The sequence below is a fragment of the Anolis sagrei genome, chromosome 4 (genome assembly GCF_037176765.1).
Source record: "Anolis sagrei isolate rAnoSag1 chromosome 4, rAnoSag1.mat, whole genome shotgun sequence".
Taxonomy (NCBI): domain Eukaryota; kingdom Metazoa; phylum Chordata; class Lepidosauria; order Squamata; family Dactyloidae; genus Anolis; species Anolis sagrei.
This window is the reverse complement of record NC_090024.1, coordinates 76,611,479-76,638,844: the sequence shown is the minus strand read 5'-3', so window position 1 is coordinate 76,638,844 and position 27,366 is coordinate 76,611,479. Positions and strand designations below refer to the sequence as shown.

The 27,366-nt window shown below is 41.0% G+C and overlaps 1 protein-coding gene across 1 annotated transcript; it reads right to left on the bottom strand.

The window, feature by feature from the left end:
• Positions 1-1,642: 1,642 nt before the first annotated feature.
• ADNP2 (ADNP homeobox 2) lies at positions 1,643-27,251 on the bottom strand. Its single transcript, XM_060774929.2, has 4 exons — positions 27,123-27,251; positions 14,814-14,933; positions 9,223-9,312; positions 1,643-7,390 (listed from the first exon to the last, which is right to left on the bottom strand). Exons 2-4 carry the CDS (start codon positions 14,919-14,921, stop codon positions 4,451-4,453), a joined length of 3,138 nt encoding a protein of 1,045 aa, XP_060630912.2. The 5' UTR covers positions 14,922-14,933; positions 27,123-27,251; the 3' UTR covers positions 1,643-4,450.
• Between the last annotated feature and the right edge of the window lie 115 nt (positions 27,252-27,366).

Sequence of the window (27,366 nt, the reverse complement as noted above, 5' to 3'; positions counted from 1 at the left end):
ATTTCCATATCCAGTAGAGGGCTGCCACCCAGTGTGCACTGGTACTGATGCAGAACTAGATTAATGTGCATCAGTCCCTACTGACATTAGGCACCTATGTACAGCAGACACCCTTGCTGGTGTCCCTTTATGCATCTTTGCAACTCAATAGAGGGGCTTCTTAGCACCTCTGCTACATAGCTAGATGTATGTAAAATCATATAGGATTCTGGCATACTGCTGTACCTTGAGAAAATGTAAGAACCATGTGCAAGATTTTTTTAAATAGACCTAATTATGATCTCCTTCCGTATTAGTATAACCTGAGGTTAGCATACTGCTTCATCCGTATTTATTCCACACAGTTAAAATGCCAGAGTAGGTCCATGTTGTAGCCCACAGACCCATAGAAAAATAATACTTGCATTCACACACAGTATCACAGTAAGATTCGAGCTTTGTCTCAACCTGAGTCAAACACAACTACTCATGGTTCAAAGATATTTTACAATGCCCTCCCATGTTTTTGTTACGGAAACTTAAGGAATGCAAATTTAAGCAATAATAGATGCTGTTCTTGAGGAAACAAAACTAGTCTGTAGATCCTTTCCCCCATAAAGTCATTGTATTTTAGATATGACTTGATTTTTTTTTTTTACAAAATCTGGATATAAATTTGCACACATTGAAGACTGAATGCTTTTTATCACAACTATTATCATAGTGCTTTGGACTGCAAGAGGACTGAATCGTTAGCAATCAAACCCAATCCATCTTGAATGGGCATTTTTATCACACTAACCTCTGCAAAAAGCTACATCAGATTTCTGTGGTACAGTTAGTTCAAAGAACCAATTTCTGCATTACTTTTCCTGTTTTAGTTGTCAAACAGCATTAGTTTTGTCAGGATTTTGACAACTAGAATTAGACCTGCAACTCCGGCTATCAGACTTCATCTAAAAGATTAGTTACTAAAAAGAGCCATATGGCAAATAACATTTTTCAACTTAGTGACAGAAATGTAGTTTATCATTATTAAAAAAAACAACTTGTCAGGTTTGTGAGGCTCTCAGAAGAAAAAAACATTTCCTCTATGAGGTACAATCTATCTCTTCCAGAAGCCCAACTTCATTAAACCTGACTGCTCCAAGAAGCCAAATTGTTCCCAAGAGAACATATATTACCCTTCTCCCCCTTTCTGGGAAGAGAGATTAAATGACCTGAGCATCAACGCCCTTCAACTTCCTACCTATAGCTTGTAATTCTATGTAATCTCCCTAAGACTACTACTTACAATGTTGTTTATTCCCATATGGACCAAAAGGAAGGAGTATCAGTGGTGTCGAACCTGTGGCCAAGTGTTTTGGACTTCAGCTCCCAGAATTCCTGACCACTGGACAAACTGGCTAGGGCTTCTGGGAGTTTGGAGCCCAAATATCTGGAGGGTCACAAGTTAGACACCTCTGATTTATTATGGACTTGGCAAGCCTTGTCAGCCTCTCCATTACATCACATAACTTGTACTGATTACAAGAAAGGGCTTCAACACTTGATTTTACTGTTTTAAGCTATACCAGAGTAAACCAGACACAAGAGTCATTAAGAGAATTCATATTTGAACATGCCAGTTATAACCATTTCATAAATAACCTTTACACATGTATAACTGAAAATGTAATTTATTGGAACCCCTCCAAAAAATTACGGTACAAATTGGTAATATCCATTGCCACAGTTTGCAAGATTTAGAAGTCTGGACAGGAACAGTGTAGATTACCTATCACAATGTTAGGTTCAAGCATTATTTTGTACTCGTTTTACACCTTCATAAGCTCAAGGGTTTTTTTTCCATGTCAGGAGCGACTTGAGAAACTGCAAGTCACTTCTGGTGTGAGAATTGGCCATCTGCAAAGACATTGCCCAGCATCCTTTGGGAGGCTTCTCTCGTGTCCATGCATGGGAAGCTGGAGCTGACAGGTGAGAGCTCACCCCCACTCCCCAGGGTTTCACCCATTGCACCACTGGGGGCTTCATATGCTCAAGTGATACTTGACGAAGAAATAAAGGATGCACCCCCCTGGGAGATAGGATGGGTTACAAATAAGGTATTATGCTGCTCACCACTGAACTTCTATTCTCTATAGGCCACACCTGTGGAGTCAGGAATGAGCACATGCATTTTACAAGCTCCTAAGGTAACTTTAGCCAGGTTGTAATTTATGTTTATCTGCACTGAATAAATACATTTATTTCCTCATAATGCCCCTGCAGGTGGGAGCATTTCTGCATAGGTGAATGAAGGCTAAATGTGAATTCGTCATCACTCTCCTCTCTGAATGGCCAAGCCATCTCTTCTGACTATTGGTATTAATGCAGACATTTATGATCCATATACCAGTATCCTTGATGCTCTGCTCCCACATACATAGGGACTGCAGGTCCCTATCAACACCTTTGCCTTTCTGTTGGTGCATCTACTAGAAGGCTGCATTAAAGGACATTTGAAGTAACTGAACAACTTGTAATGCAACTGCTGAAACGTCATTGTTAGTAACATCTAATTTCACCTCAACAACATCATAGTAACTAGAAAAAAATCCAAGTTCAGCATTCAAAAGTTTTTCTATGTTACAGTAATAGTTTCCATTTATGTTAAGTAAAGCAATTTTGGGCTATTAAAGTCAAACATTTTGTCTTGAATTTGGGGAATGTGAAAACCAACTCATGTCCAGAAATAAAATAACAGCAGGAGCAAAATTTACCACTCTCAGCTCTATTCTCTTTATAAAGAATATCTGCTATGCTTTATTTAACTTTGAAAGAAACTGTTGTTTAACTTCTTTTAGTCACTGGGTTGTAGGTTTTTCGGACTGAATCTATGGCAGGCATCCTCAGCGGTATTGAGACCAACCTCTGAGGATGCCTGCCATAGATGCAGGTGAAACTTCAGGAGAGAAAAACCTACAACAACTCAGTGATTCTGGCTATGAAAGCCTTCGACAATACAGCTTTTAGTCAGCACTGATAAAAATAGCATTAAATCAGTTGAACAGCTTCAGGGCAGTGCAAATAAATATGAGTTTCACACATTCGGTTTTATATGTGAGCCCAAGGGCCAATGCAAGATCTTTCTACACTGGCACTGCTGAAGAGTTTATACTTGATCTCATATTCCAGATACAAGCTTCACAGGCACATGAAGACATGTTAAATGGTACTCAAAGTTTTGCTTTGGACATGCTTGCTAGGACCTAGCAATCCTTTGTAAACAATGCCAAATGGTATGCATTGACACCAGTGTGTTCCAGTGCAAAAAGATAAAGTGATCCCTACTAGGTATCTATCACTTTTTACTGAACAGCAAATCAATACTGGGAAAAGTCAGACAAAATGTCAGAAAAATGAATTCAATTTTTTGCATAATAATTTCCTGGGGAAAGAAGTTTAGGAAGTGTTTGTAAACCCTCCTCTGATGTGTGGCATTGTAGTGGAAGCAGTGTTTTTTTAGTAAGACTGTTACAGTTGATATTACTCCACCAGTACATTATATAAAAGTGGAGAGGCTTAGAGGGCAATATGAAAATCAGATTAGAAGCCAACATATTAAAAGAGTAGGATTTTTATTATAACTGTCTTAACCAGGTTTGAGATTTTACCAAAATTTGCATTTGTAAATACAATTGCTACTTTAAAAATACCTGGATGTCTTCCACTACTATATTTTATTTTATTTTAAAAAAACATGGGTCGAATAAACTGCACAACAAAATTAAAGAGACAGCCTCAATTATACTATACCCCACTGCCACAATGAACAATTGTTCAAAATTAAATGAAGCATTAATAGCTTTTGTATTACATTAATTTTCAAGAGCAGTGTACTTGGTGCATGTTGCCTGATTCTGTCTATTGTGCTTCCTCTCAAAATAGGAGCAGCGATAGAAAACAAGAAATTTGTCACAAATATTTGTAATATGGTGCCTCAACTACAACTCTTTATACATAAGCCCCAAACCCTCCATCCTATTTTCATCACTCCTGAATTAACAAGCAACCCATTTGAAATGAAAGCCTTCTTTCCACTGATAGGGAATCCTGGAATGCAATTCTTATCCTCCTGCTTGCTTACAACTTCATTCCTAATGTCCGAGTAAGGCTATTCCCCAACATGCCAGCCTCTACTTTTTAAAAACTAGTATTTCTAGCTTGTCTGGAGGGCAACAAGCCAAAGGTCCAGGACAATGCTAGGATTTTCTTTCTCTGAGAATTCCTGGTTATTACAGCCAAGAGACCACACACCATGCACTAGGATACTGCTCAGGAACAATAAGCCAGAATCCCCTGCAATTCTGTTTTATGGTTTGCGCAAATGTGGCTATGATTTACTAATATCGTAATATCACAAGAAACTAAATTGAGAGAACTGCTGAAGTAATAAGTAATATTTCTTGCAGACCATAGGATTGTCTTTTTAAAGTTGCACATCTTCTGATACATGTTTCAAATTCAAACTGTGCTTTACATTTTTAAGTTCAGACATATTAAAGCCCAGAAGCACAGATGGCTGGTGATGGTGATTTTTTATTGCCCTTAGGCAGGTGTGTCTCTTTCTTCCAAAAAATGATGCAATATCAACTTTCCATGCGCAGAATATAGACGATAGTAATTCCAATTCCTTCTTAGTGGGATACGGATTCTTGTGAAAATAATCTGCAAGAAATCGTCTTTGAGCTTCATTTGAACTATATTGGAATGGCTTTGGATTTAACGCCAATATATGGAGATCCTCAAGTGAAAATTGTCCTTTAGTTTCTGCCTTATGATCTGTCTTTTGTCTTTTCAAAGGCATAAAATTCATGTCATTGGTTGGAATTTGGGACATATCACTATTTACAATTAGGAATGGCTGGTTATCATTCCTTTTATGTTCTGCAGCAGCATAAAGATGGTCAGATTGTTTCCTCTTGGCTGAAGGAGAAGGTGCTTCATGCTTCTCACCATTCACAGGTAGAGGCTCTTTTTTGATACTGAGTTCAAGCGGCAGCTTCACAGCTGATGTACTATCTTTTGGGGCACTTCGGCAACGGAGCAAATGCACAGCAATGGCAGTTAGAGTCATGTTGCCAGTGTATACACCACAGCAGTGGATGCACTTGAAACCAGGCGAGTTCAATATGGTATGTACAGTTGGCATGATATGGTGCCTATCCTTCAAATGGACCTCATATGCATTTGTACTAGTAAAAGTACTATAACAAAAGGGGCAAGTTGACACCACCTTATTGCCCTTATCCATTTCAGGCGCCTCGTGTTGAAGTTTGATGTATAGAGGAATAAGGGTCCTTGAATTTACCCCAGCTAGGAGTGCTAGGTACACGTCTCTTTCACAAAGTTCTTTTGCAGTTATACTGAAGTCAAAATGGGGAAACAAAAGGTCACCTTCAGAATCACTCTCAAGTTGAAATCCTTTGTCATCGTAATTGGCATGTAGTTTCTTCTGTCCTTTATGTACAGCTCTAGTGTGGTCCACAAGGCATTTTAAGTCATGGAAAATATGAGTACAGAACAAGCAAGTTAGGCCATGTGTAAAAATATGCTTCACAAGCTCTGACTGAGATAAAAAACATTTACAAGAAAAACATCGGACAGTCTTATCTTTAAGCCACCGCAAAAACGGTGCATAAGCTGCAACTTTGTCTATTTTAAGGGCAACCTTTGCCGCGCTTAATTTGTGAGCTACCTGCATGTGCACCTGATAGACATTTGATGGGAAAAGCTCACTGCAAACAGGGCATGTTTTCCACTGCTTAGCCTGTTTGAGGGCTAGGCTCATGGCAGTAGGAGACAGCTTTGTCTTGGCAGGAGTTGTTATAGCAGAAGATGGCACAGTAGCTGGAGCCTGAGAAGCTGGGGCAGATGGCATCAGATGGGCTGGCATCTGAGGTGGTGAAACAGTTGTAGCCTCACTACTAGGCGGACCAGGCAAAGCCATTGAAACGGATGCAAGAGTGTACGTGGGGATCCCATTAACTTGCTTTCCAGTTGGAATTAATTGTCTAAGTAATGGTCCTCCAGCGAGTAAAGGATTCTGAGAAACTCCGGGTCTGCCTGGCTGATTCACAGGAAGAACTCCTGGGGCTGTAGGCTGGTTAAACTGCAGAATCCCAGGTCTAACTGGCTGGTTTACTGGAAGAACACCTGGCGTGCCAGGATGATTAAACTGAAGAACTCCTGGAGTGACTGACTGGGTCACTGGAAGAACCCCCGCAGCACTGGGTTGGTTCAAACTGCCAACAGGTCTATTTACAGCGAGGATCCCTGGTGAAGAAGGCCCGTTTATGGGCATAGTGCCAGGTCCAATGGTTCTATTTAGAGATCCAGCTGGCTGAGTAACCATTGAATTGCGAATTGTTTGCACTGACTGATTAACAGGAAGCAGACTTGACCTGACAGATCGAGGGTATGGCATGAGTCCTGAAGGAACTGCTCTACGTATTGCCCCTGCAGGTTGGTTGAAGCAGAAAACTCCTGGCCTTACAGGCTGTTTTAGGGGGAACCGATGGGAGACAAAAACTTGTTGGGAAACTGCAGATGCATGATTTGGATCTCCTGGGTGGGATCCAGACATAAGTGAAAGACGTGACTGAGCAATTGAGGTTAAAGGTGATGTATGGGGAAAATTACAAGAGGCACTTGAAACACTCAGTGGTCCAACTGTGTTTTGAATTGCATTTGTTGGCATCATATTTGGATTTTGATGAAATGGTGGAAGTGAAAGCGAAACACATGATGTAGAAGAACATGGCCCCGCTGAACCAGGTGAAAAGGCCTTGGCTGCGGAAGGCTTAGGAGCAATATTGATCATCTGCAGTGACTTTGCCTGACTTTTCTTCTTTGGCTGTACCAAAATGTCAGGCCCCAGTAAGTTTTCCAGGTCTCTGTGGACTTCTGATGTCAAAATATGATATATTAAAGAATCTCGACTGTTTGCAAATGCATTGCACTGTTTACAGTAATGTTCAATACAATTCTCTTCACTTTCATCAGATCTCTCTTCAAAATATGTGCTCAATATGTTCTGGAAGTGGGTTACTAATACATGTTTCTTTATATTGTAATACAGTGTGTCTGTAAACTGGCATTTCTGACACGCAAAGTTTACTGCATCATTTCGGAACTGCCTCATGCCACCACTCACGCTATAGTTTTGTATTTTTTTCTTGGAATGAAACATCCGGAGGTGTTTTCCCACTTTTTTGGAATGAGAAGCAAATGCACATTCTGGACAAGAGACAAGTACTTCTTGGTCCATTTCATCTTCATGGCAACGATTCAAGTGATTTTTGAAAGAAGCAAGATATTTTGAGGAGAACTTGCACAGGCTACAACAATATGGATTTGTTCTGTATCTCTGCAAAACAAGTAAAAGACAACAACTGCTTCAGCAAACATTCACAAAATGCCTGAAAATACTAAATGACGTAACTGCCTTACTAACTACATAGAAAAGTTCCTCCAAGACTGGTCTTTATTAAATTGTTGAATGTACATCCTGCTTTTCAAAGTGAGATTCAAAAGAATTTAGATCTATTTTAATAGGTACTGGGACTAATAAATAAGGTTTTATAAAAAGCTACAGTTCTACATATTCACTTGTATACTTTTCTAGAACAATAAACTAGCAGATGTTCCTAATGGTGGAACTGAAGATTTATGTGGTAAGGATGCTTTATAGTGGTGCAGGTGGTGGGTGGGGCTGCCACCAAAACATTTATATATTGATCATAAGGTTCCAAATTATGGGCTGTACAGGACCACATACCCTATCAGCAAGTCACAAAAACTACGCAGACAAACCAGCACTGCAACTTTCACATTTGTTTATACATGTGCCTTAAAGCTGCCTGTCATCTTATGGCAACCCAATTACTTTCATAGGGTTTTCTTAGACAAGGAAAACTCAAGACATGGTTTTTTACCTGTTCTTTCCTATGGCTACACCTAGCATTGACATGCGTTCACCCATGCAAGTACTATCCAGGGATAATCCCGCTTAACTTCCATGATCAATCAGGATATCTTGGAAGCTGTGCACCTTACTTCATGAAATTATCCTATAGTCTTGTTTGCATAAAAACTCAACTAATTTATGTTTTAATATCACTGGCTGAAGGCCCCCTCAGCTTATACTCGAGTCAAAGTTATTTTTATTTTACTCTATTATTGTTGTTGTCATTATTATTATTACATTTATAATTTACTCTATTATTCTTATTGCATTTATTATTTTATTCTATTTTTATTATTTATTGTTTTACTCTATTATATTATATTTATTATTTTACTCTATTATCACTTTTATTACATTTCCATTATTTTACTCTATTATTATTATTATTATTATTATTATTATTATTATTATTATTATTGGAAGGATACGTAAGCACATTTACATTGAAGAAGGTTAGAATAACGGTCTAATCAGAGTTGAACAGTCTTATTTTAAATTAGTTTTATGTAAATATTCAGAAACATTATAAAACATTTAACCTACTGATGTCTCACTTCATGTAATTTTATTGGTATCTATTTCTATTTTGAAATGTACCAGTAGGTGCTGCATTTTTCACCTTCAGCTTATACTTGAGTCAATATGTTTTCCCAGGTTTTTTGTGGTAAAATTAGGTGCCTCAGCCTATACTCAAGTATATACGGCAACTAAAACTAAATACTCAACTTTTATAAATATTTTCACATATATACACCTCTGCAAAAAGGGATTAAAACTTGTGTTCCCAAAATAGTATTTTTTCCTTTCACCACGTTTCAAACTAAGGGAAATCTCAGAAGCATTCTAATTTCTTTCGCTAAATGACAAAAACATTTTGATTTAAGCAGACCTTTAATGTGCCTTTTTACTGGGCACGTTTTTATACATCTTTGAGTTTTTGGATGCTTTTAATTGAGTTTAAAATTCATTATATGATTTTAACTGTTTTTACATTATATAGTACATGTTTATAATTTAAGATTTTTGGAAAACCCCTTGAGTACTGCTCTGGAAGACATATTAAAATAAGCAAATAAATAAAATATAGCAATGGATCAACTGCTCACAGCAAAAAATGTTTCTTAAAGGCCCCAAAAGTATACCCAACCCTCTGGCTTCAAATAAGCAAACTTTGTAAATAATAGTTAACCTTCTGAAGGATAGTTTCTGAAAATTATAGTGAATATACATACTCGTCTTTTAGGCACAGGCTCCAAATGGGACACATCGCTCCATGAAGTGTTGTAGAAATATTTTTCTCCTGGATCAAAACGTTTCAGAGTCTACGAAGAAACAGTCTTATAAGAACAGCACATAATTGGGAAAATGCCATTTTATACAGTTAACTGAAATAACATTATTGTATTCATAAACACTGATTTCAAATCTAAATTATCATAGAAAATTTTCAATAATAAATCCTTTAAAACTGATGGGGAAAATGAAGTAAATCCTTAAGAACCTGCACCCTCTCAGGATTAAGGATTGACTATGTTTCCATACTTGTGGTGTTTCAGATTCACTGAGATCTTTTCCTCAAAGTAAAAAGAGGCACCCTGATTTACAAGAAGGCAGCTTATGGGTCTTACACCAGAGGGCAAAAATAGCACAATTGCTTCCAATGTCCCTGGAAATAGCAAAAACCTAGTTTAAAATTGCAGAGTGAAAGGGAGACAGAGGCACGGGGGAAGTGTGGCCCTTTAACTGTCAAGGACACAGAAGGCTTCCTACTCTAAGCTGTATGAGATATAAAAACAGTGAAAAAACTGATCAGTATGATCAAGATACTTCTCAGGTAAGATTCCTCCATGTTCCAAGAAGACTGAGACTCAAGAGTGAGCTGCATGTACTCTCTTAGCTGTATCTAAAAGTTATGTTACTTACATATATTAAGATTTATAAATTCCAAGACCCATGTCCTTATTATATTGGGACTCAGTATCAATAAGTACTGTGACAGATTTGCTTGATTGTGTTAAAGAATACATGACAGGATAATTCAATACCACCAATTCTAAATGTATGGTAAAAGATGGACATTCATCAAGTAACAGCTCACCTTACTATAACTGATATTTATTATTTATTTATTTATACCCCACTTTTTTCTCTCAACAAGGAGACTCAAAGCAGCTTACATTATGCAATATGCAAACACGGGCTAGAGCCTCCCTTAAGGCATACTCCGTGGCCATACGGGCGGCCAGGAAGTCATTCACGACCGCTCGTATAGCATCTGCAGCAAATAGATCATCGGAGCTGTTTCGGGTCGTGGGAGAACTCCTCCACCCACCTGCGGTGGAGGAGGTCCCTGACGACCCCGCAGCTCGGTGTCGCGATTTCGCACACCATTTTGCAGATAAAGTCGCCCAGATACGCCTCGAGCTCGACTCCAATTCCATCGCAGTGCCTGAAGAGGTGACGGAGGTACCTGCTTGTCGAATTTTGTGGGATTCTTTTAGGCATGTTCTTCCTGAAACCGTGGAGGAGATTCTTGGGGCGGTGAGAGCGACCACCTCATCTCTAGACCCATGCCCATCTTGGCTCATTAAATCAGCCAGGGAGGGGTTGGTTGACTGGTTTGTATTGATTATCAATGCATCGTTGGAGCAAGGGATTTTTCCATCTGGTTTGAAACAGGCAGTGGTTCGTCCACTCCTCAAAAAAGCTTCCCTTGACTCCACGGTGCTGAGTAACTACAGACCGATCTCCAACCTCCCCTTTCTGGGCAAGGTGCTGGAGCGGGTGGTCGCCTCGCAGCTCCAGGGCTTCCTAGACGATACCAACTACCTAGATCAGGCACAGTCTGGTTTCAGGCCTGGTCATGGCACCGAGACAGCCTTGGTCGCCTTGGTGGATGACCTCCGCAGAGAGCTGGACAGGGGGAGTGTGACCCTGTTGGTTCTCCTGGACATCTCAGCGGCTTTCGATACCATCGATCATGGTATCCTTCTGGGTCGTCTCTCCGGGATGGGCCTTGGGGGCACGGTTCTGTCGTGGCTCCAGTCCTTCCTGGAGGGACGCACCCAGATGGTGAAGCTGGGAGACGCCTGCTCGGACCCCTGGCCTTTGACCTGTGGGGTCCCGCAAGGATCTATCTTGTCGCCCATGCTCTTTAACATCTACATGAAACCGCTGGGAGAGGTCATCCGGAGTTTTGGAGTTGGGTGCCATCTCTATGCGGATGACACACAACTCCACTACTCCTTTCCACCTAATTCCAAGGAGGCTTCTCGGGTGCTGGACGAGTGCCTGGCCGCTGTGTCGATCTGGATGAGGAAGAACAAGCTGAAGATCAATCCCGACAAGACAGAGGTCCTCCTGGTCGATCGTAAACCGGATCGGGGTATAGGGTGGCAACCTGTGTTGGACGGGGTTACACTCCCCCTGAAGCCACAGGTCCGCAGTTTGGGTGTCCTCCTGGACTCTTCGCTTACACTTGAGGCTCAGGTGTCGGCGGTATCCGGGAGGGCCTTTGCACAACTGAGACTTGTGCGCCAGCTGCGACCGTACCTCGTGAAGGCGGATCTGGCCGGGGTGGTCCACGCCTTGGTCACCTCTAGAATGGACTACTGCAATGCGCTCTACGTGGGGCTGCCCTTGAAGACGGCTCGGAAACTACAATTGGTCCAGCGGGCAGCAGCCAGGATGCTAACTGGAGCTCATTATCAAGAGAGGGCAACCCTCTTGTTCAAGGAGCTCCACTGGCTGCCATTTATTTTCCGAGCCCAATTCAAGGTGCAGGTGCTCACCTACAAAGCCCTGAACGGTTTGGGACCACCCTACCTGCGTGACCGCATCTCCATCTACGAACCCACACGCTCACTCCGGTCATCTGGGGAGGCCCTGCTCGTGATCCCACCTACGTCGCAAGCGCGCTTGGTGGGGACGCGAGACAGGGCCTTCTCTGTGGCGGCCCCCCGACTTTGGAATGCCCTTCCAAAAGAGCTCCGTCAGGCCCCCACTCTGGCAGTTTTCAGAAGGAATCTAAAAACTTGGCTGTTCCGATGTGCCTTCGCAGATTAGGAATCCCCATCCCAAGTCCTAGATGCACTTTAGCACAACTAATGTTGCTGCACACCGCACTTAATCCTACGTTCCTCCTGCCATCTCAGCACTTTTAACCCTGTACCCCATTGCGCTGGCCGAACCAGTTTTTAATAGTGTTTTGATGTATTGTTCATTGTGGTTATTTTGCTTAATTGTTTGATTTGCTTTGTTTATTGCTGTGTTATGTTTTCTATTGTATTGTGTTTTGTGGCTTCGGCCCGTGTAAGCCGCATCGAGTCCTTCGGGAGATGCTAGCGGGGTACAAATAAAGTTAATAATAATAATAATAATAATAACATTAAAACAGGATTAAATATTATTGGTATTTTTTTCAAAAATGAGCTTAAATTCATAAAACTAAAACCCACAGCACCCCCTTACTTGATCTTGAAATCCTTTAAAGGCCTGGCTAAATAAAAATGTTTTAGCCTGTTGCCGGAAGGACAGCAGGAAGGGAGCCATTCTGGCTTCCATGGGCAGGGAGTTCCAGAGTCGAGGGACAGCCACCAAGAAGGCCCGCTCTCTCCTTCCCACCAACCAAGCTTGAGATGGGGGTGGGACTGAGAGAAGGGCCTCTCCCAAAGACTTGAGCCATCTAGGGCCTTAAAGTCATAACCAGCACTTTGAATTGTGCCCGGAAAGAGATTGGCAGCCAGTGGAGCTGCAGCAAGTTGTCCGCTCCTTGTAGCCGACCTCAGTTCACAGTTCTTTGGACCAGCTGGAGTTTTTAATGTATATTTATCGGACAAACTTTTGAACACAGGAGCCTCGTTGCGAGTTAAAATTTGACAGACAGGTCGGGCCATTGGCGGATGGATGGAGAGTGTTTGTATGAACTAATTAGGAAAAAATCCACAACAGATGGCCATCCAGCCTTTGTAATAAAATAATAATAATAATAATAATAATAATAATAATAATAATAGGAGCAATCCCAGAGGGCATTCAATCAACTCTTTGTGCCATGCAGGAAAAGCACAAAGCACCCCTGTCAGATGGTAATCCAGCCTCTGTAGTAATAGTACTATGAGTAGTAGTAGTAGTAATAATAATAATAGTAATAGTAATAAGAGCACCCGGTTCAACTCCTTTCTGCCATGCAGAATAAGCACAATCAAAGCACTCCCTGAGTGGTGGGAGGAAAATAGAGCTGACTGTGAGAGCCGTTCAGCAGTGGAACTCTCTGCCCCGGAGTGTGGTGGAGGGTCCTTCTTTGGAAGCTTTTAAAAAGAGGCTGGATGGCCATCTGTCAGGGGTGCTTTGAATGCAATTTTCCTGCTTCTTGGCAGGAGGTTGGACTGGATGGCCCATGAGGTCTCTTCCAACTCTTTGATTCTATGATTCTATAGGGTTTTGGAAGAAAAGAAGGCGGGGGGGGGGGGTCTGAATGGCAAGGAAAAAGAGTCTGTTCTCCAGAAGAACACTGCTACTGCTGTTTCGGCTCTTCAAAGCGCCCCAAACTTTAATTTCCCTGCATTTCTCAGGAGGAGGAAAGAGGTAGCAGGAAGCAGTATGGCATCATGGAGCCCCTGACTATCACTTGTGGAGCCCCAAGGGCTCCACGGAGCAGTTTGAAACACCCTGAAATAAGGCATGTACAACCATGACCAGATCTGGCTTCTCTAGGAACGGGCTCAGTTGGTGCACAAGTTTTATTTTTTTAGGGAAAGGTAACATCTGGAGGTGAATATATTTTCTCCAACTCATATGTGTCAAAGCCAAGACTCGTGGGGCAAATCTGGCCCTCTGGGCCATTTTATGTGGCCCTCCAGATGCTGGACTACAATTTCTGCACACCACCCCCCATCATGACTAGAGCTGATAGGAGTTGTGATACAGTCACATCTGGAAGGTTGCAGTTTGTTCTCTTTAGTCAGAATAGTGGAGGATGAATTTAGATACAAGACTTGTGGATATGATGTCGAGCCTTAAAACGTCCTTTAACCTTTCCCCAACCTCAGAGCCACTAGCACTGTTGGATTGCAATTCCCATTATCCTCAGTCTGCATGACAGATTATCAAAAAGGATAGGAGCTGTTGTTCAATAACATCTGGGGACCCGAACAGGGAAAAACTAAAGAACCACTAACCACTATGTAAAAAAATATAGTTGGCTCTCTGTATCCACAGATTCTCTGTCCATGGATTCAATGGCTCTTTGAAAGCAACTATGAGACTGATGTGGCCTTTGATGAAAATCAATTTGACCTAGCTACATTACTTCGCAGTAGAGTGGTCTTATCACAGCAGTAGTCCACTCAAGGCCAGCAGAGCAGACTACTCTCTGCTAAGGATTGTGCAGCACACACTTACTTTCTCCTACTGTGCTGCTGAAGATCAGCTAGGTTGCGGAGAAATAGCACTGAAATAGTGACCCAGATTGGGTCTCTCATAGTTGAGGTCTACCTATGACGTCAATTACAGGTCTCTCTCATCTTTTTAAGTGGGAGAACTTGTACAAAAGGTATCTGACTAAATACTTTTTCCCCCACTGTACATCCCTTTTTCTGTAGTCCGAGGCAAAAAAAAAAATCATCTGAACTGGGGAGTTATGGAGAAGCAATTGGAGGTTTTTGCATATCTTTTCAATGCATAATTCCACAAAGAATCAAAGGTGCTATTTATAGGAAAGATCACTACAAGGCGATTGCATTGTAATATTTTTCAGCAGTTACAAATTCAAAATATGATTTCACAACAAAAACATTCAGTTAAATAAATTATATTTCTTTACGTGAATTAACTCCCGACAGCTATCAAGTCCAATATCCACAAGAATCCGCTTCACTTTCTTTCGAGCCTTCCTTATACAATCAAGATTTTGTACAGGAATCTGGAACATGATGAATTTTGCCTATAAAAAAAGAAACAACAGTGTAAGTACCGTTTTCTTTTTAAAAACCTAAAATTGATTTTTGTGGCTTACGATTTTGACATGTTTAATGTTTATTTTAGCAGTCATGGACACTATTTATACAAGGCGTCCATAAAGTCTCTTTACCAGGTAAGCCCTGAAGATGATGCTAGATGATTGCTGTTCAGCTTTTTTACCACTAACCTGTGGAATCTACAAAAGCTCTGTTTTACTGCCCATGCTATTCAACGCATGTATATGTGCTTTCAGGCCATTGGTGGGAATCTGAAGACACTACTTATCTATCTAAAATTTAAACTATGCATGTCTGTCTATACTACAAAGGCTCTTACTGGGTGACAGCCCAGTGGCCTTTTGTGATGTCACCGAATTGGTTGTTGCTAAGAGAAAGACTGGCTGTTGCCAGGCAAAGTGGTTGTCTGTGATGTCACTGGGAAAGAAAGGTGACATGCCTAAGAGGGGAAGGGAGGAAGTAAGGAGCCACAAAGCAAGCCATGTTGTCATGGAGACATTATGAGGCTCTCTCAGAGCTGGAGAAGGGAGGAGGGGAGGGGGAGAAAAGGAGGGAGGGAGGGAAAGAGAAAGTGTTGAGTTTTATCCCTGGCCTGCACAAGTTTGTGTGTGATCAAGTTTCTAGTCATCAATGAACAGCTAGACTAGAGACAGCGCTAAACTGAGGGATTCCTTCCCCCCACATTCCTATGCATGTTTCCCAAAAGGGCTTTGTTTTTTGCCTGGACTGCTAGCCACTGCCTCCTCCCCCTTTGGTGACGTAGTAATGGAATTTCTGTGAGGGAATTTTCTTTTTAAGTTCAAACTGCCCTGGGTCAACCATGAGGTCTCAACCATTTTAGTGTTCTGCTTTCCTTTCTCCCTGTGAGGACGCATTTCGCCTCTCTTTAGGCAAAATGTAGCTGCATGGATTTTTTTTTACCTTGCATCTTCTTTAGAAGATATTTAGTAAGCTAATTAGTGCCAAGACCTTTTCTATCAAGAATGCATTTCTTTTTTACTTCAATAAAATATTTTTGGACCCAAAGTTCTGACTCTGCAATCCTAAGCCACTCTAAGCATTACGAGGCTATTTCTGCTCATCACACGTAAGTTTCTGCTGGTCAAGGAGTTTACTCTTGGTACTCTGCTATATTTTGGTGGAATTGCCCAAACTGTGGTTTATTTTTGAGCCTAACAGCTCAGATTCCCCAAAAGAAAGAAAGAACGACAATGGAGGTTGTGGCTCCTCCAACACCCGGCAATTGCTGAATAAATACACTAGTGTATTTATGAATGTGACAAGATCTTTGCCTGTATAATTTCTGGGGCTTCAAATTTTAAGGAAATTTAACAGATCACTGTTCTGGGTTGGATCCTGACTATCAAAATTTAGAAGAAATGCACTGAAATGAATGGGAAATAAGTAAGCCATCATTATTATTGTCATTATCATTATTACCACCACCCTACCTTTATCTCTTTGGTTGAGAAGCAAAGCAACTCACAACATTAAAAAAAATCAATGCAATTCTTCTTCTTTCTAAGCTATTTTCCCAATAGAGGGGTTAGCTATTTTCCCAAACAGGGGTTTGTTTTGGGCATCATCAAGTCTCAGGTTGGTAACAGGCATGTCTTCGTTGATGGTGACCATCCATTTTTCTTTGGCTGTCCACGTGGTCACCATCCTGCAATCTCCAAATGTAGTGCTGTTTGTGCTATGATGTTGGGTCTCTTCTCATGACATGGTCGCCTTGCTTCCTGCATTTTCTTCCTGATCGCTTTTATTTCTAGTCTTCGACGGATGTCATCATTTGGCACATGGTCAAGAAGTGTCTGCAGCTGTTGGAGGGTTGCATGTTTTTGGTGGCCGAGTGCTACGTCGTCTGCATATAGGAGTGTCCAGGGATGCATAGTCTGCAAATCTGCTGTAGCAGTGTCCATGCAGACAATGAATAGTAACTGTGAGAGTGATGATCACTGATGCACACCAATAGTGATGTTGAAGGGTAGTGAAATCCCTGCAGGGCAGCGGACAACATCTGTTGTATGATTGTATAGTAGCTTTTTCCATGATACATAGTTTTCTGGTATTACATGTGACCGTAGTGCTCGCCAGATGAGGTCATGACACAATAGGTGTTTGTTATTTACTCATTCAGTTGCTTCCGACCTCATGCACTAGCCCACGCCAGAGCTCTCTGTTGGCTGTGGCCACCCCCAGCTCCTTCAAAGTCAAGCCAGTCATTTCAAGAATACCATCCATCTATCTTGCCCTTAGTCTGCCCCTCTTCCTTTTTCCTTCCTTTCCCCCCAGCATCATTGTCTTCTCCAAGCTTTCTTGTCTTCCCATTATTTGGCCAAAGTACTTCTCATTATTTGGCCAAAGTATCCTTCCTCCAGTGAGCAGTTGTACAGTACTTTATTTCCTGGAGTATGGACTGGTTTGATCTTCTTGCAGTCCAAGGCACTTTCCGAATTTTCCTCCAGCACCACAGTTCAAAAGCGTCTATCTTCCTTCATTCAGCCTTCCATATGGTCCAGCTCTCACATCCGAAGGTTGCTATGGAGAATACCATTGCTTTAACTAGGCTTATTCGGCGGTATGTTGAACAATTGCAAATGTCTCCTTTGCCTTGGTATACTGGTAGTCCAGTCCATGGAGGTGATTTTTCTGTTGTCATTTTGTTGAATAATGATGCTAGAAAGATAGCATCACAGTCTTTCAGCATTTTCAAAATTTCAGCTGGTATGTCATCTGGGCTGGTGGCCTTTCCATTCTTCATTTTTTTGTATGACTGCCTTTACTTCAGTGGCTGTGATAGCTGATACAGGGCCAAAGACTGGAGGAGGGCTTATTATTGGTGGGTGGGGAAATTCTATATTACTAATGATGGAAAAATAGTCACACCATCTTTGTAGGATGGATTGAGTGTTACTCAATTATTTTACCATTTTTACCCTTGATGTGCATCACAATGTCCTTTGTGTCGCACACTAGGTCAGGAACACCTTTCCACCCAGCATCAAACAGTGTCCAGTAGCTGTTAACTACAGAAGTTTATTTACAAAAGGCATATACAAAATGGGGAAAGGGCCTTTCTCCAAAGGCAATAGAAAAGGTGCCATAAAATAGCAACAGTCCAAATTATAAAGATCAATAGTCTAAGATTGTAATGTCCATGAAATCCAAGGTAGCAAGAAACATGAAATCCACTAAAGCAAAGTACATGAAGTCCAGAATAACATGAAGTCCAGAATAAAATCCAAGAACTCATAGCATAATCAAAATTCCATAGCATGTAAACAAGAACTTAAGCAAGGCAAAAATCCATACAGGAACATAGGCAAACTTGAGAGCTGGTCATGAACATGAAGTTAAGACAAAGTTGTCTGCTCTGAAGAGCCCCGGGAAACGGAAACTAATTTAAGCTCAAACCTGACCCAACAAACATGAGACAATCTTTTCTGCACCTTTGTTTCAAGGACTGTTTCTCACGAATTCTTTCTGACTTTCTAATTAACCTTCCCTTAACTGTAATCTCATATCACAGAGCCCTAATCTCATATCATGGGGCAACTCCCCATCTTCTGAAAGCTGAGAAGACTGGGCAGATCAATTCTCAAGAGAAACATTTTCTATCTCTTCTGCAGCTGTCAGCCCTGGCCTGTCTCTGTAATCTATGGCCTGCATTCCTGTCTGTGCTTCAACCCGAGGAACAGACACAGGCTCAGTGAAAATCTCACCCTCAGAATAGCATCCCCAGCATCCTACTGAACCCCAACTTTATGTCATCCTTTGGTGTGATTTAACAAGTCAATACGCTGTGTTTGCTCCTTCTGGTGTATCTCATTTATCATAAACTTGTTGGTAACAGGCATATATTTTTTTGCATCTGTTACTACATGTTTTGCTGCTGATTTAAAATCTATAATATATGAATATTAAAACAGAATTAAACATACAAATCAATTTAAATCACTTAAAACACACATTTTAAATGGGCAAAGGCACTCCTGGCCACCATAGAAACCTGGGTCTCCAGGCTCAAGGCTGAATCCAAGAGGCTGAATCCAAGAGTATACCCAAACTGCAGACCTAGATACATTAACTAGAATTTTACACATTTCCATTCGTATCATCACGTGCTATCACTCGTGGCTGAGTATGATTGTCTTCCAAGTGTAGTCTTGGCAGTTGGTTCCGAAATGACTGTAGAGAATTATTCAGCATCCACACGGTCTATTCCAGTGAGGCTATACATTTCCAGGTAGAAGGCAGTCCATCAAGGGTTTGCTTGATGTGCCTTCCTCTTGATACATTTCTCAGTTTCGCCCTCTATTTCTATTACAACTCCCCTTCCTTGCCATTTTCTAAGAGTCCAAAACATTGCAAACTGTGCTTATAGGCAGTTTTCTCCTATTCTTTGGTGTTTTCCATCTTTCCAACATTCTTTTTAAATGTGATGACTACAATTGTATACAGTACTCAAGTGGTGGCCAGAGCATGGATTCATATGCAATAATAGCATTATGACATTAGCTGTGTTCCATCTTGGAATTTTCCTGTTTTACAGCAGCCATACACTGGGTTGAGAGATTTCCAGAGGTATTAACTATGATCTTGCAGATCTCTTGGTCAGCTACTGCTAGATCAAATCATATTAGAGCACTAGCGTATCTACTAAGCATGTGCGATCCATGGTTCTAAAGTACTTACAAAACTAGGGGGCGCTGGTGCTTTTTTTCTAACGTGTTGGTGGTGAAAATTTCAGAACTCTAACAAAACTTTCAAAATTTCACTACTGTTAGCTCAAAAAATTTCAGAACCTTTGACTTATCCACAGATTATGGGATCAGGCATTCACAGAAGAGTTTGTTTACTGGGAAAGGCAAGATTTATTGGATCAGGCTTGGACTACTTTGGATGACAATTTTAATTCTGGTGATTTTAATCTGGCGAGAGGGTTCTTAATGCATATTTAAAATTAGTTTAATTTTGTGGATTTATTTATTATGTGTTTTATATTATGTTCGGCATCAAATTGTTGCCTGTTTGGAAGCTGTTCTGGATCCCGCCACGGAGGTTGAGACGGATGGGGTATAAATGTTTTAAATAAATAAATAAATGTTTTGGGGGGCAAAGTTTTTATTTAAAAAAATTAATAATAAAGAAAATATGTTCCTGGTTTGAAAGTGTTCTTTCCTGTTTCATTGTGTGGTCTTTACTCCAGAAACTTTATTTTTTGAGGCAGAAGCTTTGTTAAATTGGTGGAGATTCAACAAACCAAAATGTGCCATAGGGCGATGTCCCTTGCACAAACACACCGTTTTTTGCAGTGTGATAAATTTTTGCCATGTTTTTATGACAGAACCAATTAGGAACTGTCATTTATAATGAAATTTTGAAAGTTTTGTTACGAGTTCTGAAATTTTTACCACCAAAACTTTAGAAACACTTTAGAAACAAAGCACCAGCACCCCTAGTTTTGTAAGTACTTTAGTATCATTTAGAACAATGGATCGCACGCGCCTAGTATCTCCTGGCGTTGCTCAGGTGTCAGAGGAGCCGTTTCCACCACCACCACCACCCGCTTTCACCCCTTCTTTCTCTTCTCTTCCCCTCATACCTTTCCCCTCTTCCTTTCTCTTCCTTTCTCTGCTCCCCCTTTGTTCTCCTTCTTCTCCTTCCTTTCTTTCCTTCCCCTGCACTTTCTCCCTTCTCAAACTCTGAGAGGGTCTCACAATGTTGTGGCAGGATGTTGGTTCGTGAAGTGATTTATAATTTACAAATCATGGCCTCCCTTGCCCCAGAAGCAAGCAAAAATACAGCAGTCCTTTTACAGTAAAATATGCTTCAACACATCTATCAGCGAAGTCCAACTGCCAGCATCTGACCTGATCTACACAGTTTAGTAAACTCATGGATTCAGGTTTTCATCCAAAATATCCAGAAGCTTTAATCTTTACCGTTGCAATATATTCAAATGTACAATCAGGATACGCAGATCCTCATTCAGACTTGTCTTTACAAACAATCAGAGTCATCAAATAGTCATGACTGAGTCACACAGGAGAGAGAAAGATGGATTACTTCGTCCTCCTTATATAGCCACTTGCTGATAGGCCGTTAGTAAGGGACACTGGATGATGCAACCCCTTTGCAATATTTATTATTTATTTATTTTAAAACATTTATATTCCACCCTTCTCACCCCACAGGAAACTCTGGGAGGAGCATAACATATATATGGCAACCATTCAATGCCGGGACATAAACTATAAATATATACAAACATTAAATTTACACAAACAATACACCTCATATGATTATTACTCAGCCATTACCACACCCCCTTAGGTTTTGCATCATGACATTCACAGTCATTACCCAGGTGCTATCAATATCCCACATGTTCATCAAACAGTATTTTCTCTATGACTACAAAAGCTGTGTCATTTCTATCTAATTAATGTTTCTAAGGCAACGTGACTTCTTCCTTCTTCCCTTCCCCTCATACACGTCACCTTTCCCAGTGATATCACAGAGGACTACTTTGCCTAGCAACAGCCAATTCTTCGCTTAGCTTATCTAATGACATCACAAAGGGCCACTGGATTGTCATCTAGCAACAGCATTTCTATGACAGAAAGGCAAGTATACATTGACTTTTATATAACCAGATATGAGAAGGTAGTATTTGGCCATCTTTACATTTCTTTTCATTTTTAAGCCTGTTTCTCCAATGTAATCTTTTGGAATATATTTTTTTGTTCTTTTAACTCTACATTAATTGATTTCAAACTTGGCACTTCATTATATATCCTTAACTCCAGGTTTGCATAAGAGGATTCTGAATACCGCAATCTGGATAGATAGGCATATTTTGCATTTTCTATTTTTGTGATCCTATATCTCGTGTATCTCTACAACTTTTTTAATGGATCTGTTAGACCATATATGTCTTTTTAAAGGTCTTGCATATTTTCCCCACTGCTTAATATATTAATTGCATTTTATTCAATTTTCTAATATTTCATTTATTACTTTCTTCTTGCTTTCATTATAGTCTGGCAATGATGGTGATGGTTATTTTAACACATTGTATCTTCCCCCAACGTTTTGTAAAATCACACCCGTAAAATGAAATGCAGTATTTACAATGGACTCCGCAGAAAATGCTTCAGCTGTACTTCATAAAAAGGAATTGGACAATGCTTGAGAATAATGAGACACTGATGATGTTGTTTTTATTGCTTTTGTGATGTCTTATACTGTTTAATGTTTTTTATCTATATTATGTTTTATGTATACTGATTTGTTGGAAACCGCCTTGAGTCGCCAATTGGCTGAGAAAGGCGGTATACAAATACAGTAAATAAATAAATAAATAAATAAATAGTCTGTTTAGCAAGCTTTCCAAAGCCTTGCAAATGCCCATTTATTATCAGTATTTTTTTGTTTTTAAACATATTTTATATACACACATTTACCCCTTTTGCGGGAGGAAAGGGTCACAACTAGAAAGGGTTTAAGAAGCCCTGGACTAAACCATCTAAACTTGTACTGCCTGTTCCAAGTACGAAGACATCTTTTCCCCCTTTGTTACCAAAGATTCTTTAAAATCAAGAATGTCAAAAATTTCAGCCTTATGTCCACAGGGAAGCAAAAGGCTAAGACCAAAAATATCAGCATATTTAGCTTAAAGCTCTTCCAGCCAGGAACAAAGCATTGAGAGATGCATTTTAGATGTTTAGAATGAGGGAAAAGTACACAAGCTGGGAAAATACTAAACAACGGTGTATTCCTGCATGGCAAGGGGTTGAACTGGGTGGCCCTTGTTGTTTCTCCCAACTCTGTGATTCCAAGATTGAGTGGTACCTCAATAATGATAGCATAAACTTCTGAGATCCCAGGTCAGGCAGGTTTCACCAGACCCTAGGATTTCCCATTCAGCCAAAGATTACACTGAGACCTTTCCACGCACAAAGCACATTGTCCAATACCACCAAATGCAGTGCTCAAACATGAATCGAAGAACACGAAAGGCACTGCAGATTGATTCAACTGGAAAAAGCAGCAGTAGCAGAACACATGATAAACCAAGTTGGGCACAGAATATTATTTGAGAACACAGAAATTCTGGATCACTCTGACAACCACTGTGTCAGATTACACTGAGAAGCCACTGAAATCCACAAGCACATGGTCAATTTCAAAAGAAAGTAAGAAACCATGAAAATTTGGGTACCAGTATTGAAAAACACTAGAATCAAGATAGTGACTAATGAACACCATCAAGACACAGGAGGCCTCCAGGCAGGAAACCATCAAGAGCCAGTGAACACCGTCCAAAGGATGCCTCTAGGCAGCAAACAATTCAAAGGGAACAACGACCTAGCTATTTCCATGTTGATGCTGTAATCATATGGTAATGGGGGGATCCCATTCAACACATTAAAGAATCTAGCTTGCTAATTGAACTTTTCACACTTGGTTAATAGACATTGATGGTTTCTCCCACCTGGACATCCCACAGGTATATAAACTCCACTTGCTTGACTACCATCAGATCCTCTGAAGATGCCAGCAACAGATGCAGGAGAAACGTCAGGAGAAAATTCTGCTAGAACGCAACCATACAGCCCGGAAATCACACAACACCCCACTGATATTATCATTATTAATTTGTGTGTAATTATAGATGGAAATCTCAAGCCTCTTCTACAAAACTTGGGAAATGTCTAGAGAAGACTACAGTAACTGATGAATCAGAAAATTTTGAAGTCTGTTTCAGTTTCTAAAGATTTTCATTAAAACGCTGTTGACAGGTAAACAAATTACGAAGGCGAAAAAGCTAACCTAGCACCTGAAGGTCTCACTATGATAGACTAAAAACCACTACCTGCCTCAAATGACCTTAACACGTGAAAGTCTGTCCTGCTTTACTTTCCTACCCTTGGTACTTCTTTGTTCCGCTTTCTTGATGATCTTGAGTTATCACAATGATCAATTATCTTTATGCCAATGACAGTCTCTATGGAATTGGTATAGGCCAACCATCAAAATATGTTCTTCGGCCAGTTTACAGAAGAACACACCACCACTAAAAGGCAGCCATTTGTTTGCCTCCGCCATAACTAAAGTCCCATAATCTCTAGTCATCAATCACTCAACTGAGCAAAACCTTTTGATTCTAAATTCCAAGACCATTATTATTATGGACTAGCTGTACCCCCCCCCCCCACTGATTGCTGTGGCCAACCTTTCCTCCCTCTTTCTCTCCTCCTTCCTTACCTTCCCCTTTCCTTCCTTCCTTCTCTTCCTCTTCCTTTCCTTCCTCCCCTTGTCTTTCCCTTCCTTTTTCTCCCCTTTCTTCCTTTTCTACCTATTCTTAGACTGCAATTCCCAACAGTCCTCCTGATCAATCTACCTACCTACCTATTTATCTCTATCTAATCTATCTATCTTATCTGGAGGATTGCTGGGAAATGCAGTCCAGGAATAGGAAATTGGAAATATGTAGGGATTGGGATGCAGTCCAGAGAAATCCAAGGAGGAGAAAGCTTGCATCTTGGAAGCAGTGCATTTGGATCACCCTCCTCTCCTAAAGGGCCTGGTCTAGGGGATGCTGGGAGTTGTAATCTGAAAGAGTGTGTGGATATGCTCTTGTGTGTTTTGTTTGTGCGTTATAGTGTCTTTTTGCCTTTTTGGATTTTTAAGTCCATTCTGTTGCGTTTTTCAGTGTTTTTATGAGTGATGGTCACTTGTTGGCCTAATAGGTGTATTGTGTCCAAATTTTGTGTCAATTCGTCCAGTGGTTTTTGAGTTATGTTAATCCCACAAACGAACATTACATTTTTATTTATATAGATTAAATTCAACGATTAAGGGCATCAATTCCTGCGGAGTTTTCCCATTTGTAGATGATGCCATGGAAACGCAGAGAAAACCTGCCACATGTGAACACAGGTTTAACAGTCCCATTATGATAGATTCGCAGTTGAACGAAATATACAAATAATAATAAACTTAATTTCTAGACCGCCCTCTCTCCCCTGAGGGACTCAGGGCGGTTTACCTATAAAAAGACAAACATTCAATGCTTCAAAATGGATACAAACACATCAAAATAACACAGGATAATGTATAGTAAACTTACAACGAAAGACTTAAGCATCAAAATAAAATAAAAAAGGATCAAAATATAATAAAAAAGGGACAATCCATTAAAATACAAAAACTAAAACTTAAGCAAACATTGAGTACACCCTAAAAGCAAGTTAAGAGACATTACATTAAAAATGTCATAACTGCCATAAAATACATGCCAGCATTTAAAGTGTCCGAGTGTCCTAAGCTGTTTTTATAATACTGAATTCTAACACTATGTAACAAAATTTGAAAAATAATTCTGTTCCTGTTTTGAAAGTGTTACATCCTATTTGATTGTGTGGTACTCACTTTGAAAGTTGTTGTTACGCTCCAGAAACCTGGTGTTTGTGGCTGCCACAAAACATGTTGAATTGGTTGAGGCTTGATGTGATAGTCATTGAAAAACCATCGCAAAATGCGCTGCAAGATGTCTTGCCAAAGCAAACTCTTTGTAGTTTCATTGTTGCATATTTTTCATGTTGAGAAACTGCAAGTCACTTCTGGTGTGAGAGAATTAGCCATCTGCAAGGACGTTGCCCTGGATGTTTGATGTTTTACCATCCTTGTGGGAGGCTCCTCTCATGTTTTTATTATTATTAACTTGCCATCCCCTGCCACACGTTGTTGTGGTCCAGTCTGTATATATGTGTTTTGTGTGTGTATATATGTGTGCATATATTTGTGTATATGTGTCTTTGCGTATATATATGTGGTTTTGCACATGAGTTGTAATGTATTTTTTTTTTGGCTTTTTAAGTCCCTTCTGTTGTGTTTTTCAGTGTTTTTATGAGCGATGGTCACTCATTGGCCTGATAGGTGTATTGTGTCCAAATTTGGTGTCAATTCGTCCAGTGGTTTTTGAGTTATGTTAATCCTACAAACTAGCATTACATTGTATTGTCGAAGGCTTTCATGGCTGGAATCACTAGGTTCTTGTGGGTTTTTTCGGGCTATAGGGCCATGTTCTAGAGGCATTTCTCCTGACGTTTCGCCTGCAACTATGGCACTACCTCACTACCTCTGAGGATGCTTGCCATAGTTGCAGGCGAAACGTCAGGAGAAATGCCTCTAGAACATGGCCCTATAGCCCGAAAAAACCCACAAGAACCTAGCATTACATTTTTATTTATATAGATATCATTAATTGTTGCATTAATGATTTTTAAACAATTGAATTGCTGTGGTGCCTTTTACATATTTTATTAAGTATGCATGTATTTATTTGTTGGCTTTGAATACTTGCCTTTTATGACGTTAGCCCAGGAATGGGCAAACTTCGGCCCTTGGGGTGTTTGGGACTTCAACTCCCACTATTCCTAACAGAATTGGCCCCTTTACTTTTCCCCCTCAGCACCTTGAGCTTTGAGTAACTCAACCATAGAATAAGTGTTGGAAGTGACCACATGGGCCATCTAGTCCAACCTCATTCTGCCATGCAGGAAAAGCACAATCAAAGTATCCCTGACAGATGGCCATCCAGTTTGTGTTTAAAAGTTTCCATGGGAGGAGTATCCACAACCATTTTCCAACCTGAACCTGTTCCAAAAGTCCCAATTTTAGCATTCCATTTTTTCCCCGCCCCATTGTGCGGCTTCTCCCGCCCTAGTGTCGGAGGCTTTGGAGAAATTCTGAAATGAGTGAGGAAAATTAGGGCTTAGACCAGACCTGGGCAAACTTCAGCCCACTCTGGACTTCTACCCCCACAATTCCTAACAGCCTCACGCCTAAGGGGGGTTAGGAATTGTGGGAGTTGTAGTCCAAAACACCTGGAGAGAGGAGGGGCTGAAGTTAGTCCATGCCTGGCTTGGACCCAGCTAGCTGCCTTCCCGCGCTTGGCGCGCTCTCCAAAGAGAAAGCAAAGGGAAAAAAGATGGGAGGAGGCGCCCGCGAGGCTGGACTCCGCCCAGAAGCAGCGCGCGGGGAGAAAGGGCGAGGGGCGCGCGCTCTCACCTTCCCTCCTGCCCTCCTTCCCTGGCTCGGCTGTAGCGCCTGGTGGCTTCAGATTGGGGACTTGCACTTACCTGCCCCGGCCGCAGGGGGCGCGCGCACTCTCCCGCGCTCTTCTCTGGCGCCGCCCTCAGGGACGCGCGCGCCTGGTTGCTGCTGCTGCAGCTGCCGCCTTGTCTTCTTCCTCCTCCTCCTCCTCCTCTTCCTCCTCCTGTCTTCCTCCTCCTCGCTCAGAGGCCGGCCCGACTCCACCTCTGCACCCTGCAGGCCCGGCGCTCAGGCCTCAAAGCCCCGAGCATCCCTGCCCGTCCCTGCAGC